Consider the following 18,800-nt stretch of genomic DNA (forward strand, 5'->3'; position numbering starts at 1 on the left):
ATTACATGGACGATCCTCAGACTGTGGACAATTAAAGGCCATCTTGAATTTCAATTTTCAATCTTGACTCAAGCTGCCAGAGATCAGCAGAGACAGTCCAGATTAGGCTCTTGATGTGGTGCATGATGGCTTGTCATCTAATGCCGTCAACGCACATCTGAAAGCGCACGACTCGGTCTCATGTCTGAGATGAGTTCTCAGCAGCGTTTTTCGCGCAAACCCTGACATTGCTACTGACCTGCCATGTGCATGCTTGGTGTATTGTACTGTATTAACTGTATGGAAAGGCTAAGTATGAGGGTGTCAAACGTAAGGCCTGTGCATCAAACCCGACCTGCAAGAGGCTCCAATATGACAAAGCATCAAGTGAATTGTGAAAATTTTAAAGAAAACTTAATCTTAAGAAAAAATAACCATAAAAAAAATGAGAGTAGTGGAAAAAAAAAACAGATGATAACAACCTAAAGCATTAACCTCAAAGCCTTGTTGTGAGGATAAATTTGCAAAAACATCTATATACACATATTAACATTTCACTGTATTTTGCATCAGAAGTTTACATTAAAATTGACTTTATGTTGAGAGTGGAGTCATTTTGGAAGTTATTGTTTTGGTTTTGTGAAAATATAGACAGTTTCATCATGAATACTGTATGCCATGCCACCACAAAGGAAACCTTTAAAGTTTACATTTAAAGTTTAGCATGGTAGTTTTTTACCAGCCTGCCCCGCTCAAGATGGAATTTTTAAACATCAAGAAACTGCGGTAAAATCCTTCAGGAGAACTTATGCTAAATCTTTGTTTGGCTGCTATATGCTAATGCAAATCTGTATCTAAAATATATTCGGAGTATCAGCAGTGCCCATGAGAAACCTTTTCCTGCAGTCGGTCCCGAGCCACCGACCTGCAGCTGGCTGAGATACGGCCTCCAGCTGTTGTCCATGAGCTGCAGCCTGTAGCGTTTGGTGAAGTACCCCAGGTAGGAGACGAAGGCGGTGATGAGGAGGACGTCTCCGCACAGAGTCCTCTCCTGTTTCTTGAAGTTTTCCACGGCCTCGGCCCAGCGGACGTTCTCCGAAGCCAAACCGCCCACCTGAAACGCAGAGGGAGAGGGCGGCTTCGTCTCCTTCCCATCCGGTTCGACCCGCGGCGCCGCGGCGTATTCCCCACGGGCGCCGTGTAAAATCAAATCTAAATTAATCTCTGGAAGCTGTCGTCGATGCACCGGCCCGTGAACATCAAGGAAATCTTCCGAGCAACAATGACTTGCTGCTTTCACGTCGGTTTTTATTAGGTTTTCATATCCTTCATAACCTGCTCGTGTACCCGCATCTCTACTTTTTACTGCGGCGAAGATCCGATTTCCCCCTGGGGATCAATAACGCTCACCTTCATATCTCATCTCTTCTAAACTTGGGAGGCCGCGCACTCCGATGGAGACTGCAAGTTTTCTGTATGCATCGCTGAGACGGGGTTTGATTCAGCATTTGCATGGATATTTGGGGAGGACGGGCGGATGAACGCAACCTTTCGTACTTCCACCCGCTCCTGTCAGGCCTTTTAGAAGCTTCCTCTGAATAATTTACATTATCATACAAACACCGCCAACACTCATCTTTTTTGTTTTGCTCCTGTCAGCAGGAGATTTACACTCTGCTTCATGATGGTGGGATTTGTGTTTATAAATATGTATATGTGTCTGTGTGTGTGTGTGCAAACATATGTACAGCACACCTAAAGATCCACAACAACAAGCAGAAATAAAAATAGGTGTGTTAGAATGCTTATAAAAATGAATGCATGCCCAGGAGTAATGCAAAAGCTGCTTCCCTCACTGATTATTGGGAAGAGTTAGTCTAGTTTTAAAGCCTGATGGGAATCTACATCATTGAAATACAAACAAAAGTCCCGCACACACATGTGAGAATAGACGGGTGTCATCAGCAAAACATACAAGGACAGAGAGAATATTAAAGTAGTCACTGAGCAGAAAATTGGTTTATATTAACATTGCCAACGGTCAAACCGCCACGACTCTGCAAGTATCCGGTAGGATAAGAAGCTTAGCAGCACATGCTTCAGATCCTCACACTTTTGGACTTATTTGTACAATACTCGGCTGGAATACATGATGGGTCGCAGAAGAAAGACTCTGCGGGAATCATTCTCCAGAAAAAGGCTGTAATCTGTAATGAGTAAATTTAAATTCATTCAATTCCGAGGTCTGTGGTAACATTTGAATGAGTCTTGAATGCAAAAGAACAAAAGTTTTCCCAACAGAAAATCATCCAGAACAGTGATTGGCTGGACTCTGAACCCATGTCAAGGATGTGAGCAACATGGAAGCATTTCAGTAAAACTGAAACAACGCTCACGGCTCTAACGCTGGTTCACCGTGTTTCCTTTCCTTGTATCGCTTGATTCTTGTTTCGAACCACCTGCAGAGCTGCAGTTTGGAGATGCTCTGACTCAGTTGCTTTGGCATCACAGTTCAATCTTCAGATACTTAGGTTTGCAGCATTTGTGATTTAGTTCGAAAGTATATTGTAATTTCTTTTTAAGATTCAAAAGTCATGAGTGACAGCTACACAGATATCACTGCAGGACTGTAACATGTTGGAGGTTAACTGTTGACATGGAGCATTCCATGTCTAAAAGATTTTGGGAATGTACTTGAACCCTTACTATTGAGCAAAAACACTTCTTTGTAACTATTTGTATTCAGCTTCTTCCAAAGATGCTTGTTAGTTACCTCCCTCTAAATTCTCCTGGTGTGTAAGTTATTGTGTCTGACTATTCCAAATGTGAACAGTACTTTGTGTATGATGTTTCATTCAGAATTCAGTCCTGGAAGATGAGTGAATGGATGGAGGAATGGATGGGCGGACAAATGAAAGGATGTCCAAAATGACACAGAGGCTGGAGAAATGGATGAATGGATGAATGGAAGGATGATTATTCTCAATTAAAGGCTAGATGTTTGGACTGATGAATGGCTGGATGAATGATGACTTGATTTAGATGGATGGATGGACAGTCAGACAATAGATGAAAAGATGGATGATATCTGGAAGGTCAGATTATGGATGGATGTTGGATTATGGATAGATGGATGGATGGATGGTCTAACTATAGATGGATGATGGATAAATGGATGGATGGTCAGACGAGAGAAGATGATGGATGGTGGATGGACGACAACTGGTTGTCTGGATAAATTGATGAATGAACTGGTGGATGAATGAACAGACGGACAGACAAACAGACAAATGATAGAAACACATCGCTTCAACGCTGGTGCCGATGTGTGTCTCTCCAATAAAAACATTTCTGCCACTACAGCCGTCTCCTGCTGTCTGTAATGCTCACATTCATTTGGACTACTTGACCTGTTGCACTGCTGTTAGTTGGAAGCATCTCGCCCCCGGTACGAGTCGAAATTCATCTCCAAACCACTAAGATTAGACAAGAAGCAATAAATCATCCTGGACAAACGAGACAAATATCAGGATGCAACATGCCCGCATTTATAACAAGCTAAACTAATTGGTTACCGGGCAGTGGATGTGGACGTTAATGGACCTTTCAGTCAGGTGGAATTTGTGCTGATATATATATAAAAAAGAAAAAAAAGAAAAAAGGACAGAGTAGCTGCCAGGATAAATGTCTGAGGAGAGTTTGATTCGTCCTTTAGATGAAGAGATGTCATTGGATTAATGCTCAAGCGTCTCCTCTCAGGGTAAACACAGACGCCGAGCGGCGGTTCAGTCCACGAGTAAAACGCTTTGCATGAGAGTGGGCAGGGTATCTGAACCAGAGGTGTCCAAACTATGGCTCACAGGCAAACTGACGCCTTCGAAAAGGATAAAAGTAGTTAAAACTGCTAAAACAAAACAGCTAAAAACAACAAGAGCTTTTCTGACTGATACTTCTCAAATCTGACGACAATACAGTTTCACACAGTCCTGGTGACTTTTCCCAACAGCTACATGGTAGTGAAGGTTGGATACTTCTGGACTATGTCTACCTGACCCCCTCCCCCACCCCACTGAAACCCTTCCTCACCAGGCGGTTGGCGAGCGAGATGGTTCTGGCGGTGGACTCCGCCTCCTGTTGGCACTTGAGCTTGTCGGCGGTGGCCTGCTCGAACTTGGCCGTCAGCTTGGCCAGGTTCTCATTCAGAACCTGATTATTACAACACACAAGAGAAAAGAACGAGTTAAAATTCAGGATCCTCAAAGACGCAAAAAAAAAAAAAAAAAAAAGACGTCTGAAGTTGGGTAAAACTCATGGTTCCCCTCCGCCATGGATTTATTTGGTGTATGGAAGCAATTACCACAAGGACAAACAGGATTAATCCGCGGAGAGGCGCGCAGGTTCACTAGATTAGTCGGAGGACTGCTAATTCCCCTCGGCACTGAATCCGCTCTGGCTGACTGAAGGGGGCCAGAAACACGACAGCCGGGAGTCAAGCCGGATCTTATTAAGAGTCGTCGCTCGGCTCGCCGCGCCTTTTTTTGATGTGAGCGTCCCCGAGCGTCCCCCGCCCGCCCCCGACACCCTCTGATGTGCTGAATGTCAAACGCAGCTCAGAAACAATTATTTACAGCTGCTTTTATCAATAGGGGGTTTTTAGCTTGATGGATTTGGTTTTAGATTAATGAACAGCGAAGGCCTTTAGAAGCACTTACAGCAGCCTCGCTTATTGACGCGGCGCCTCGGCGGTATATCACTTACCCAAAGAGATCGTGTGTCAACCGTCACTCACACGTTGATAAAATAACTCATATCCTGGGTTTTTTTTTTAAGCTTCTGCGGCCTCAGGTGGCATCAAATTCTTATTAAGTATCTCCTGGGTTTGATAGAGTTGTTGATCCACTGAAAGATTGTTAACTTCTTTTCCTCAAGTCGGGGAAAGTTTGAAGTTTATTTTAGTGTTTTTCGAATGATAAGAACCAACGACGTCTTAGAAGAAAAGCAAATCTTTTCTTTAATAAAACAGTTTGGAAATCCTCGGGATTTGAGATATTGAAATTGTCTTCTCGCGGAACTTGCGGCACGGCAAACAGAACTTTTCATTTCCTGCGCTCGCCGGGGACTTACGCTGATCTTGCTCTTGATGGCGGCGAGCTTCTCCTGCGCGGCGGCCAGCTCGGCGTTGGCCTTGCTCAGGGCCTGCCGCTTGGGCTCCACCTCGCAGTACACCTCGTAGAACTTGACGATGTTCAGGACCCAGGAGCACAGGCCGGCCGCCGCGTACGACTTGGACGCCACCAGATCCGGCTGGAACTCTTTATCCTGGAAACACGCACCGTCGACTTTTTAACATTCGCTCAGGTCGTGGCGGGAAAATACGTAACAGGAGGTCTGCAGAGACGGGCCAGATATAGAGCCACTGTGATCACTCCAAATGAATATGCATGCTCTGACATACATACAGACATACATATGCATGCACATCCTACACACAGCTTACCCACGGGGGGAAAAAAAAGGAAAGGTGAACACGTACTCATACGTATTGGCATAAACACAAACAGATGCATGTGTGCAGCAGAGGATGTGTGGTGTCGAACGCTGTTGACACGAGCAGCAGGGCTGCAAACACTGAAAAATGTCTGGAGCCATTAGTGGGAGCAAGAGAAGCGTGTGAAGAGAGGAACATGACCTCTGGACAGATGCTCCTCACCCACAGAAACAGATGCTCACAACGGAAAGAATTAATCTTTTGAAACAGAACAATGTCAAGAACTTTCAGATCGTAACAAAAACAGAATAAAATTAATTTAACAGTTAGTAATTGAATAGAACAGTAAGTAATTGGAGGTGTTTTGGGTGTTTGTTTAGTCAAGCAGTAGTGAAAGTGAAAGGTGTGGAAAGCAGCTGTTCATTTACAGATCACATAATCAGTGATCTACAGTAACATTTGTTCAAAATGTTTGTTTTTACTATGGATTGTTCCTAAGAGAAGTGGGTGTACTGCTTTTTTCTTCACCCTTTAACACTGGAACATGAATAACTGCACAGAGAGAAAATGATCGAAGCGTGAGCCACTCTTCCATGCCGACAATCTACCTTGAACCCACACGGGTTTCAGTAAAGCATCGGTTCCATTGACATAAGCTAGCTATGAGCTAAAGTACAACTAAAGGCAACGAAAACTTAATTCTTTGAGTCTTTTTGAGAGAAACGATTGAGAAAATGAAAATATTCAATCTTTCCCGTGTGAAATGACTCCAGTTGTTCCTTCACCTGCTGCGCCGCCGTACCTTCAATTCGCTCCGTTGAATAGAATAATCAGAGCGGCTGTAGAAATTTGCGACGCCTAATTTACTGGTTGATTTTCTCCAGCTGTCATTCGGATACAGACATAATGTCGTGGTGGTCACGCCCCTGATGAATTTACGAGCCGTCGGTTCACCTGCAGGTACGGCGAGATGGCCTTCAGGCACGCCTCCGGGATGTTCTCCTTGTTGAAGTTGACCAGGGAGTCCAGGAACGCGTCCACTTTGGCCATCATCACCTTGGCCGCCTTCCAGCTGCGGTCTTTGGGGACTTTCCCGCCGGGCGCCATCAGCACCATGACCGCCGCCGTGACGTTGGTCACCGCCGCCACCGGGGAGCCGAACGACTTCAGCTCCGTCAGGTTGTTCTGAAAACGGCAGGGGAAAAAAAAAAAAAAAAAAAAAGACAGGGAAGAGCCAGGATTAATTGAGTTTGAACAACGGCACATCTCCGAGGTCTTCTGGGGGGGGTGGAGGAAAAAGAAGAGAGAAAACGGAACGGATTAGGATGAAAGAAGAAGAACCTGTGCTGACTTTGAGAAGACAACAGAGAATTCTAATTAGGGCATCTTTAGAGAGCGGCGAGCGGTGATTGAACTGTCTGTTCTGCCTGTTTGAACACGGAGCACCTTTTAAAACATGGAAGGTGTTTCTGAAAATCCCTGAGGCTGCTCATAAACCTTCACGGGATGCAGGGATGAAGTAAAATGTCTGCGGAACATAGGGAAGACATCATTTTAGCTAAATCCGACGATTCAATAATCTTTTATGTAGTTCAAGGCCTGTGTGGACATAAGTTATTCTTCTGAAGCCTGGAAATCAAACAAAGAGAGAGAGAAAAAAAGAACATAAACCCTCTGACAAAAAAAAAAAAAACTAAGAGAAAAGTATGGCGGAGACAATCGATGAAGCACAGCGAGGGATGAAGAGAGGATCTGACCTTATTGAGGGTGTTAAGGGCGTCCTGAGCGGCGAGCAGAGCCGGCTCGGCCTTGGCCAGATCCTCCTCGCAGTCTCTCTGCTTGCCGCTGACCACCACGGCGATGGCCGCCACCTTTCGCTCCTCCTCGTCGGCCACCGCCTTCTCTTTGGACACCTTCTCCGTCTCCACGCCGACCACCTGCGGGCGGAGCGGGTGGATTTATTCGGTTTAGGACGGAGTCAGTATCTTCTAAACAAGCAGCGGCGTTTGAAGTGGATAAAAACCGGAGTGAAGAGCGGAGACAGCTGAGAGGAATGTGACCGAGCGCGCAGCGGTTCGACGGTCGACCAAGTTCACTGCATGCAAATCATCAGCGGGAAAACATTTCAATATTAATGAAAATAAAGGGTGTGCTAAAACAATTGCATGGAATACAAAGCATTTTAAGCAATGGACAGAAAAACTGGCAAACAAAGCTGAAGCAGCAACAAACTCAAAGAGTTTATCCTTGGAAAATGGGGGACACACTCCACACTTTTTCCCCCTTGCCTGAATCAGCTTGTCGGCGTCTTCGTTTTTCTGCTTGAGTTCCACTTCCTGAGCGGCCAGCTTGGCCTTGAGCTCGTCCACCTGAGAGGAGACAGAGAACATGTTGATGAGAATGAATTTTTGCATATCAACTACGCCCACTAACAGGTGTCACGGTAAAGAGATAACCAGCCTGCCGTCAGAGGTCGGATCATCTCGGCCGACTGGTGAACAAAGTCAGTTTTACTTTAGAAAAATCAAAACTTCAAGGCTGCTTGGAAAGCCCAGAAACGTATTCTTTTACCATCTCAAAGTAGAGAAAACAGAAGCATAATTGGTCCCTTTTGAACAAACATCAACCGCTGATTGTGAATGTTCCCAGGAGTGTGGGCCGGGTTACAAAGATCAATCCAGCTTCAACGATTCTGACACGAAGAGAAACAGATGGCCCCGCTCCGTCCAGAGGTGAGACACACATCTGTCTAACACCTAATTAAAGCTCTATTTCAGATTGATTTGTAGAAAAACAGGAATACGAGCAGCTGGGGGTCTGACGAAAAAAAAAACACAGATATCAGTAAACGTCCAGGCGATTCCGATAAGCATCTGCATTCCAAACGCATGCTAAAGTTTCACTTTAGGTTGGTCCGTCGGGGAGGCGTCTGATCAGTCTGGAATTTATTCCATCCTGAAGAACACTCTTCAGCCACAGCGAGAACAGCGAGTCTTGCGGCAGATGGTGAAGCCCCCAGCGGAGCCCTGATCTCAGCACCGCGGCGCCAGTCTGGGATTACATGAAAGACGGAAGACACGGAGAAGACAGCCGACATCCACAGAAGAGCTGCGGCAAGGCCAAGATACCGGGAGCGACCTGCCTGTCAACGCCGGCGGATAACAGGCGGGGAGACCCGGGGATGGGTTTGAGAGAAAGAGCCGTCACAATACATATTTATACCTTCCCTGCGTGAGGTTGGACATTCTAATGCTCACTGCATTTGTCAAATGATTAGCAGGAACTCCTGCAGCTTCAAATCTCATCCTAAACTGTCAATAATAGAGGAAAAATACTATTAAATAAACTTTTTTAAAATGCATTCTCTCGTATTTCCGGCCATGTTAAGCAGCCATATTGCGCAGCACATATGGGTGAAGTTAAAAAGATCTAAATTTAAAAATCAGCATAACTATTGATGAGAGCGCTGTGCGCAGACGCACACACCTCATTAGTATGAGCGGTGTGAAGCGAGAGGGAAGGGAGACGTGGACAATGTATTTTTAGACGTTACAGGACACAGATGCAGAATCCATCGACGAGAGTTTGAGAGCGTTTGCGTGTGCGGAGCCATTGATTGGTTTGTTGATGTGTGTGAAAGTAATTCAGAGGTTATTTTGCAGATGTTAATGCAGACCCGATTCCTTGGAGCCAGACTGGCATGGTTTGATTTATGATTTAAAAATTGATTCAGATTTGATGCGTGTGTGGAAGTTGGATGTGATTCGTGCTGCAGAAGGCAAGTCGGCCTGCAGCTCTGAAGTAATGGACGTGTTTGAGCCTCGCTCTGAGTAGTTTATTTTTTTATTTTCATTTTTTTTACATTTCTTGAGTAGCGAACACGACAAAACACTGAGACCTGAGCTGATGTTCGCTTTCTAAAACAAGTTTAAACAAGAAGGATTACTCATTTTCAGCTCCAAAGTTGCTCCAACTTTTGAAAACTCAGAGCTGGACTGACTAGAACCCAAAGCTCCCTCTTCTCATTTAAAAAAAACAAAAAAGCAACAACACTATAGGTATGAGAGTGACTGGAAATAGCTGTGTAGTATCACATCGTCTGGACAGAAATGAGGAGTGGGAATACAACGGGAGGTTTGATCAGAGGGAACAGTCAAGTCCCAACAGTAAGCAGGAGGTTGTGTTTATAATTGGGAGAAAATCCAGATGGACGTGTCTATGATTAAAAAGATTAAGAAGCTATTGACAAAACGGGCCACAATGGCTCAGCGGGCAGCAAAATAATCATAAGTTTCCCCAAGTTATTGTAGGTTTAAAAAAAAAAAAAAAAAACTTGACTGGAACAGAGTATAGAAAATGAAAATGATTCTATCATTTAGTCCGAAGAAAAAACGAAAGCAAATGTCTGCATGGAAACTATTTTTGCACATGTTGATAAAGGTAAATTATTAATTGTAATGTATTGTGTAGCTCTATCTAATGACTCACCGCTGCAGTGCAGATGGCATCGGTTACCTCCTACATGTTCGTGATGTAAACATGTGCAATAATATGAGCAGAGCAGTCAATAGAACATCGGGCTGGCCTCCCAACAATCTATTTTTGTCTCATTAAATGCTATAAGCGGCGATCGGTGTGTACATCATGGACGCTAATGAATCCATCGCTATCGTCTAATTGAATCTCTGAGGCGGTTTTGAAGGACCCATCATTTGTTTTTGTTGTTTGTATCATCGTTGGGTCTTATTAGCAATCCAATCTCGGATCGGGGCTCAATGGCACTTTAATTGAAACCTAAACGTCTCGTCAGTTCTTCAAAGCGAGAAATGGGATTCGGCGGCTTGGGGAAGTCGAACAAATAGGCTCCGCAAAGGGGCCTGAACCTTTTGCAGATAACATTTTGAGTCGGGCCAGGATTGCGCCGCGGACCACGCATGTGACCTTTAATCTATTTCTGAGGGGAAGGAGGGGGGGGGGAATCTTATAGCCGGTCCGAGCAGATAAAGGGGCAAAAAGAAGAAAAAAGAAAAAAAAAAAAAAGATGAATGGCAAGCAGATCTGGAGAAAAGAAAAAAAAAAAGGCTTTTGGATCAAGAGCCGTTATCAGCACACACACACACACACACACACACACGCAGGAACGCACAGAGCAAGGACGGTCGTAAAGAGAAATTAAAGCCGTTACAAACTCCTCATAAGTCCCGGAGAAACAAGGCTGCGCATTCCGGTCCGGCTCAATCCCGACGCTTCGCTGGGGAAATAAAAACAGGCCGTTTCTCAGGCTCGTCTTTCAGCTAATTAACAAACTGGAAATCAGGCCGGAGGGGAGGCGGGCCGCTCCGGCGGCGGCGGCGGCGGCGACCAGGGTTTGGTAGAACGTCGGACGAGCCCCGAGTGAGCCATCAGAATGATGAATAGGCGGGGGGAGGGGGGAGGGGGAGGGAGGGAGACGGGGGATCGGCTAATTGGTGGGAGAACATGGGTGAAGTTCGATACAGCTGAGCTGCTGCTGCTGCGGCAAGAAATCTGAGAATGAAGCTTTAAAAAAAAAAAAAAAAACCTCATGAAACAACACACTCATGGTTTCCTTAAACGAGAACACCCAGTTCTGGAGGCGAGACCTGACTCGATCACAGCGAGAGGCGGCTCATCCGTGTGTGTGTGTGTGTGTGTGTGTGTGTGTGGTGTGTATGTGTGTGTGTAAATTCAACCGTGGAGAGTTTGGGAGTTTGGTGTTTGGCTCACGGTGCGGCGGCGGCGGCGGCTAAGTATAGCTTCATTCATGCAACAAAGAGACATCTGGCAGTTTGTGTGTCAGGAGGAGGGGGTTTCTCCTGCCTCCCTTCAGAAATTCTCTCCTCGTTACTGAAGCATATTTTAGGACTTTGATACCTTTTCTACTTCTGTGGGTTTATCAAGTCGGTAAACAACAAATGAGTGCATGACGGATGAGCTGAAAAAGATCCAATTGGCCCAAATCCATGGAAGATTTAAACTCTAGAGTCAAGACTTCAGATTTCGTTTCTCTCATTCTGTTGTTAAATCAGCATTCTGGCTTCAAGTGATGATTTCTCAAATTATACTAAATTTATTTTAAAGTTGAATCGTCACAATTATCGCAAATTCCACAAATTGTTAATTTTGAAGAAAAGTGAAGAAACTGAGGCATCATGTAACAATCAGCTGTTGCATTAAAGGAAGAATCATGTTCTACACAGACTGCAGAGAGAGCTCTGGGGAGAGCGCCAGCAAATACGTCTAAAGTTTCCGATTTCCGAAAGTTTATATTACAGAAACACGGCACCAACTAGAGGCTTGATACACAAACGACAGCGTTTTCTGCTGTTTTTGTTGTTGTCATGTTTACACTGATCGTTTTCAACATGTGAGAGTTTTGTGAAATGAAAAAGCTGAAAGTCTCCAGTGGATTGCTGTCTCGCTGTGGTGGTATTACGTTAAAAGAAGCCTCATCTGGTTGACCCAAAACTGAATTACTCTGGAAAAATACAATGAAAATACACAATGCTTGGGAGTGATTATTGGTAGAGTATTCACAAAAAACTGGATTCCAGATGAAAAACCCTGAACTCGAGTCGTTTTCGTATTCTATTGCTACTCTGCCTTTTAGCTTTCCTGGTATTGTGAGCATGCCAGTTTATCTGCATGAATATCTGCTATCTTTTATTTAACCAGGTAAAAAAAAAAAAAAAAAAAAAAACCTCACTGAGATTTAGAAAGTCTTTTTCAACGGGAACCTGGCAGAGCAGTTCTTTCATACGTCCAACATGAAGAGTTACAAAAGGCAGGGACTGAATGGAGGAGAAACAGCGGCAGACGATTCAATGAAATCATTAAAGGACCTTTTTTCACTCTCGTTTAATAAAGAGGTGAATCCCTGAACAGTAATCACACCTCGAGCCCCGCTGAAGATCATTCCAGGACGAACAGGTCGCATAGCTGAATGCTTCCCTACTTCCTTATTAACCGTTACAACACCTGATGCTTTTCAGACCCGATCACAGACGACATACATCAGGTATGACGGAGGAAGGTCAAGAATACTTTCATAAACAAGACGTAGCATGATTTTCTCTTTTCAGTCAGAAATCAGTTCCTGAAACTTGGAGAAAAAAAAAAAAAGGATCATCTCAGGAAAAATCACAGAAACCAAAGGAAGTCGGGTTTGGATTCAAAGCAATATTTCTTTTTCTATTGATGTGAATCAAATATTTGATATCTTTTCACAGTTTCATTACAGTTCTCAAGGTGAGATATCAAAGAGAGAGCACCGCTGGTCAATATCCACCTTGGAGACCTCTGTGTTTGGCTTCCTGCAGCTTTATCCACGCAACAAAAAACACACCTTCCTGTTTGTGTGATATTTCATTGTGGGGAGCTCCACTGCCTTCTCTTTCCTCCAATGCAGAAACCGATCGGGGATCAGATTAGCTGGATCTCTCACTGCTGCCGGGGCCAGCGCCGGAATAATTCAAGATGGTATTGATATTTTCAAGCTTTCATGCTGTTGTTAGCGTGTCAATACACAAGCACTGACGCACGCCGTTGCTATTTCTGTCTTATTTTTAACCATAACTCCTGCTGCAAAATCATTCTTTAGTGTTTTTTTTGGAATTTTTTTTTTATAGGAATATAAAATCATCGTGTCTCTGAAAAATGTTGTGATATCTATAATTATTTCACTCTTCTAAACCTGATCAGTCCAAACGTTGTATGTTTGCTTCAAAACGACTGCGGTTCGACCGTCTCGTCCTTTAAAATTACAGCCGCCGCCACAAATCCTCCTGCTCCTTGTTCCGCGGCGCAATTAGAATTGTCCTCGCATTATTGCTGCTTTCTCCTCCACTAATACAACGCCCACCATCTATATGGCCGCCGCTGCCGCTGCTGCTGCCGCCGCCTGCAACACGTATCGGCGCTCACAGCCTCAGGTAGGACACTACCTCCACAAAACTGAAGAGGGGAAAATAAAAAAATAAAAAATAAACACAAAAACATGGAACTAATGTGGTCTCCGGGGAGCAGATGACTCATACACTTATACAGCATCTCCTGCAGCAAACCCCCCCCTTCACCAAACACACACACACACACACACAGCACAGCGGTCCGTGCTTTAACCCTCCCCGAGTCCTTGTTTACCATGACCACAGCAGCCCCTGGTGAGCCGCGGCTCCTGCTGCACGCCGCGTTAAATAACAGCACTTAGTAACAGGGCAGCCATCAAGGGTGGATGCGCCGACCGGCGCCGGGTGCATTAACGGCGGCTCGCTGCCGCAGAGGGTGCTGCTCTCTAATTAGAGGGATCCTCAATTACCATACAACCTCTACATGTGTATTCAAATACATAAATATAAATGTGTGTGTGTGTGTGTGTGTGTTAGAGAGATAGAAAAACATTGTGGTTTTCTGCACAGACGTCACCGATGTGTAAGTACGGTCTGTTTGTGCATGTGTGATTCTGTGCGGGTGGGAAAAAAAATAAAAAAAATAAAAATGTGTGGGCCCTGTTTATGCAAACCATGTATGGTATGTGCGATCGAAGCCGTGTGTGTGTGTGTGTGTGTTAGTTTTTTTAAACATTCGCATCGCGAGCAGACCCACTATAATTAGGGGCTGCTTCACGCACAGGCTCGGCGCTGCATTATTCATGCGGCGCTCTCCTGCAAAGGTGCGGCGGCGGCGGCGGTAAACACGGGGACAAATGGATCCAGGTGTAGATATTAAAGACGGAGACGTTAAATGATGCAAATAAACATTCCACATGACAAATGGTGGAGGGAATATCAGGGAGAAGAGGATGCACGTGGCATTCTAAAGGCGCGGACACGAAGCCGCCGATTATCAGCACGAAATACAAAGTAGTTGTTTCACAGGCAGCCGTACTTCTCCCTGGGAATCAGTAACGCTTTCTATTATTACGCATTTAATACACTATGATAGAATCTTGCTAGGTTGCTTTTGGTTGTTCTGAAAAAGGAGTGAGACGTTATTGGTGTGATATAAGGTACCACGACTCTTAGGAAATATTAACAGTAAAGTTTTTGAGCGTTTCCTCTTGTCTCGTCGTGTTCGTCAATACAAAACGAGGCTGAGAACGGCCGGGAAGTTCGATACAGCGACTGCTTTCAGGGAGGAATGAAAAAAAAAAAGAACATTTTTAAAAAGATAGTAAATTCAACAAAGCAAGATAAAACCGCAAAGTACAGTCACTCAAAGTCCAAAAAAGAAAATAGATGAAAGATATGAAAGGGAATAGAGAAACAGTGGAGCAGTCAAAACATCTGTGAGGCAGTGAGAGTGGAAGCTCTGCTCTCCACATTCTACATGAAGCGCCGCTACAAGCGAGGGGAGTGAAGACACCTTGGACCGGGCTAACAGGTCTAATCCAGCAAAGACTGGGATGGAATTAAGGAGATTCTGATGAGGATTATCGAGGAGTCTGAAAGACCTGGAGATCAGCGGCCATGTGGGAACATCTGGTCCTCGTCTTGTGAAACATGGAAAAACTGTCGTCAAGAGGGTTCAATGCAACCGCCGGCATCACCTTACGAAGAGAAAAACTACCCAAAAAGATACTCACAGCAACGTTTTCAAGTGGGAATGCTTCTGTTTACACCACAATGAAGCTACAATGAAGCTCTGTGCCACTGAGAGACCGACAGGGCGGATGTTTCCCCGCTTATCCAAATATCTGCACGCCTCACTAGCATGAAGCCTCGGCCTTTTGCTGTGTAATTGGCAGCCGGGCAGTCATGGGAATGTCACTCATTAGCTGGAAACCAACAATCCCAACAAGGACGGAGCCGCTGTTCGGCTGAATTCTCGTCGCAATTAGATCCGGCGCGGCTCTAAGTAAGGTTAACTCTGCAATCTCCGCTCTGCAGACTGGTGGGAATGCAGTTCGGTGACAAGCTGCCTCCGAATTAGATGCACTTTGCAGAAACCGTCAGTCCAGGTGGGCAATTTCCATTTCCTTTAAAACTCCAAGCAAGGCTTGGCAGAGGAATTAAGACGTATATGAGAATCCTCAGCGACAGCTGCACAGTTAGCCCGAGCCGCTCCGCTCACAATTACGACGGCAAGGTCGAAAGAGGTGGAAATTATCCTCTAATGACGAGCAGACGAGTCGGGGGGCGGGGTCAGGAGTCAGGGGTGAAGAGGACAGCTGCTCGTCACTGTGAGAAACTTATTCCAGTAGTTTCGGCCCTGTGGTTTGGGAAGATTCTGAGGCACGACGCAATCAAAATTCAACCTCGACGTTCTCAGATTTCTGGATCCGGAACAACTTCTACGTTCCGTCATTGACCTCCGACGTGTTTTAACGCCTTCTGCCAAATGGAAAGTAATTCTGTGATTGCTTATGCTAATCTGGAGAGACCAGAGAGATCAACGCTTCCACCTGGGAATATAATACTGAAGTCATTTTTCTCTTTTTCCATAAACCTTTGATTTGGTCTTTTTGCTTGTCAACATTATTTCATTACTGGTTTCTACATGCGATCTGAGGGGTTGAATTAAAATACAGTCAGCTCAAATTAGAAAAAAAAATGATTATTTAGGGTTTAGAAGCTCATAAAATGTTATTATGGAACATTGTTGAGAAAATATTAAGATTTCATTTGGAAAACACTTTTTAAAGAATAAATTCTCAGTTTTAGAAAAGAAAGTAACATTTCCTTATCAAAGCTTTGGTTTTAAAGTCAAAAACAAACTTAGGGGAAACAGAAAGAAAAAGTCCAAACCACTAAATTAGCCTTGTGGTGAGATTTATCCGTCACTCTGGGCTCAGAATAAAAGTCTTTAAGTCACCAGCATTAAGGACCATAATGAAAAATATTAATTAGTTTTGGATGTAAACATGTTTTTCTTGAAAGAAATCCAGTTTTCCTGGATGTGGAGGGGGAATCAGCTGGGTGTGATAACGCTGTTCAGCAAAGTGGAAACAGTGGATGTTTAGTAGGAGAGAAAAAGAAAACGCTTAAAGACTCCCCGCAGGCGCTTCTCCAGACGCAGAAACACACTCAGCTTTGAATCCGAATGTGTGTCTGATGTGGGCGGGTTTTAATTTTTTCCTTCCTCGTACCAAATAAAAGTTTAATTACCTTGTTAGAGTTTGTTAAAATGACAGATACGCCCCCTCACGGACGGACGCGCTCGCTTCCCAGGCTGATCTGGGATCAGCTGCCGGTACCTGAGCCGAGGTGCTGCTCAGCTTCTGCAGGCCGTTCTCCAGCCGCTCCATCTTGCTGCGCAGGTCTCGGCTCTTCTGGCCCAGCAGGCCGCGGTACAGCTTGATCTGCTCCAGGAAGGACTTGGGCGTGGTGTAGTTGTAGCGCCGCTCGCCGGCCAGGTACTCCCGGGACGTGTGGTTGACGCTGGCGTGCACGTAGGCCATGAATTTGCTCACCGACTCCTTCACCGGCGGCTGAGGGGAGAAGAGAAGCTCAACATTCTATCTTCAGACTGCGTGTGTGTGTGTGTGCGTGTGTGTGTGGGGCGCGCACCTCGATGTTCTCCACCTCCTGCAGGAAGCGGAGGCTGACCGACTCCAGCGCCTCCTGCGGCCACTCGTGGAACCAGTCGATGGCGGTGCAGTTGACCACGGCGGGGAACTTCCTGCCGCGGACCCTCAGCTTGCTGCCGACGGGGGAGAAGCACAAGGCCACCTGCGACGAGAGGGGCGGGGCCGGGGGGTGGGGGGTGGGGGGCGCCCCGCCGCCCGTTCAGCGACTCCTCCGCGGTCAAGAGACGCGAAACGCGGGAGGAGCGCGGATTAATTATCCGCCGCCGCGTCGTTAAGCAAACACAGCCTCCGGGCGAGCGCTCGCTGCCGGAGACGAACAGCTGGCGCGCGGAGGAGCTCCGCCAGATGCTCGGCGCCAAGGAGCAAACACCGGGAGGAGAGGCTCTGCCCATGACAACCCAAACAGGCGTGTGTGTTACCGACACACTCAGAGCTCGTTTTAATGAGCTGGACGTCAAAACTATGGATTATTTCCTCCTTTAGATTGAATCATTCTGTCTCATGAGGGCAGAATAAAGGCTAGAAAATCTGCTTGGATAAAAGTTGCTTTAAAGTGAATTTTGTCTTTAAATGTTAGCAGACTGGATAAACCGGCGTTGGACGTGGCGCTCTTACGTTCAGCAAACTTTCTGAATGAGATCGGTGGACTCTGAGGTGAAGGAATCGGCTCCGTCGCCACGGTGGGACTGAGTTCTGCTTCCCCCGCTCCCGGTGGAGACGGCGGCGGCGGTGAAATTATCTGCGATCTGAACGCCGGCTTTTGAGCTCACGTCGGTGATTTATAACGTCGACCGCCGCCTCCGAGCCAAAGTGTCGAGGAAGCAAATTGTCTGGGGAGCGGCTTCATCGTAAAGCCAGATGTTTATCCGAGTTGGGGGGGGGGGGGGGTTCTCCTCTTTTTAGTTCCTGCTGCTAAATGAGAGTGTGAGGCTGCATGCATGTGTTATATTAAGAGATGATGGGGGATCAAACATGGAGGGGGAAGATTAATGGAAAACTTCCTAGAGAGAGACGCAAACTTGTCTTTCTTTTTTTTTTTTTTTTAGGGTGGGGAGCTCTCTGCTTTCCGCTCGTCCGGCTCACCTTGAGCTGTCGGCGAACGCGGTCGATGAAGAACTTCCAGCAGTTTTCTCTGGTATCCATCACTCCCGACCCGCGGACCTCCGGCCTCACGCTGCCGATGATGTTCTCCACCTCGTCGTCCGGGAACAAGTCAGGAATCTCTCCTGGAAGATCGATCAGATGGAGGATGTCAGGCTGCAGCGCACACACCGGCTCTCTTCTTCTTCACAGCTACTGAGTTTAACTAATGCGGAAACTGGAGAGGTTTCTTATCTTCACGTCCAGGTGTGTGAATGGAGGCTGCTCAAACATCTAACGTTCACCTAAAAAGACTGATTTAATGTTGTCATAAACAAATAAATCTTGAATTAGTGCAGATAATATAAAAACTTTCTGTTTAGCCAATAATTAAAAATCAAGCTCTGAAATGAATTTGAAGTCGTCTTCAGGTAATAAAACGGAAAAAAAAAAGTTTCCCTACTGCGTTACACATGGAATTAAAGAAGTTAAATGAATGACCAGATCCCAGAATCTATGAAGCGTCCTGTAGCTGAAACACTTTACACTCTTTTCCAAACTTGCAAACTGAACAAATGAGAGCAGAAACTTGAGGGATTCAGATTGTGAGGGACTGTTTATGAGCACTGGCTGCTCATATAAATCCAGCTTGAAACTTTCTGTGCTGCCACTCTTCTTATAATTGGAACGTCTCACCTCGGTTTAATG

At 45.5% G+C, this 18,800-nt stretch overlaps 1 protein-coding gene across 1 annotated transcript in view; it reads right to left on the bottom strand.

Annotated features, from left to right (window-relative positions):
• dnah9 (dynein, axonemal, heavy chain 9) overlaps positions 1-18,800 on the bottom strand; it is a 138,134-nt gene that overhangs the window by 47,418 nt on the left and 71,916 nt on the right. Inside the window, exons 52-60 of the mRNA XM_030098214.1 lie at positions 18,096-18,238; positions 16,993-17,154; positions 16,680-16,913; positions 7,756-7,836; positions 7,225-7,404; positions 6,422-6,652; positions 5,104-5,298; positions 4,066-4,185; positions 905-1,093 (exon numbers count right to left, since the gene is read on the bottom strand). Coding sequence (XP_029954074.1) covers positions 905-1,093; positions 4,066-4,185; positions 5,104-5,298; positions 6,422-6,652; positions 7,225-7,404; positions 7,756-7,836; positions 16,680-16,913; positions 16,993-17,154; positions 18,096-18,238 — 1,535 coding nt within the window. The remainder of the gene's footprint in view (positions 1-904; positions 1,094-4,065; positions 4,186-5,103; positions 5,299-6,421; positions 6,653-7,224; positions 7,405-7,755; positions 7,837-16,679; positions 16,914-16,992; positions 17,155-18,095; positions 18,239-18,800) is intronic.

Source organism: Salarias fasciatus, chromosome 8, assembly GCF_902148845.1.
Source record: "Salarias fasciatus chromosome 8, fSalaFa1.1, whole genome shotgun sequence".
NCBI lineage: Eukaryota > Metazoa > Chordata > Actinopteri > Blenniiformes > Blenniidae > Salarias > Salarias fasciatus.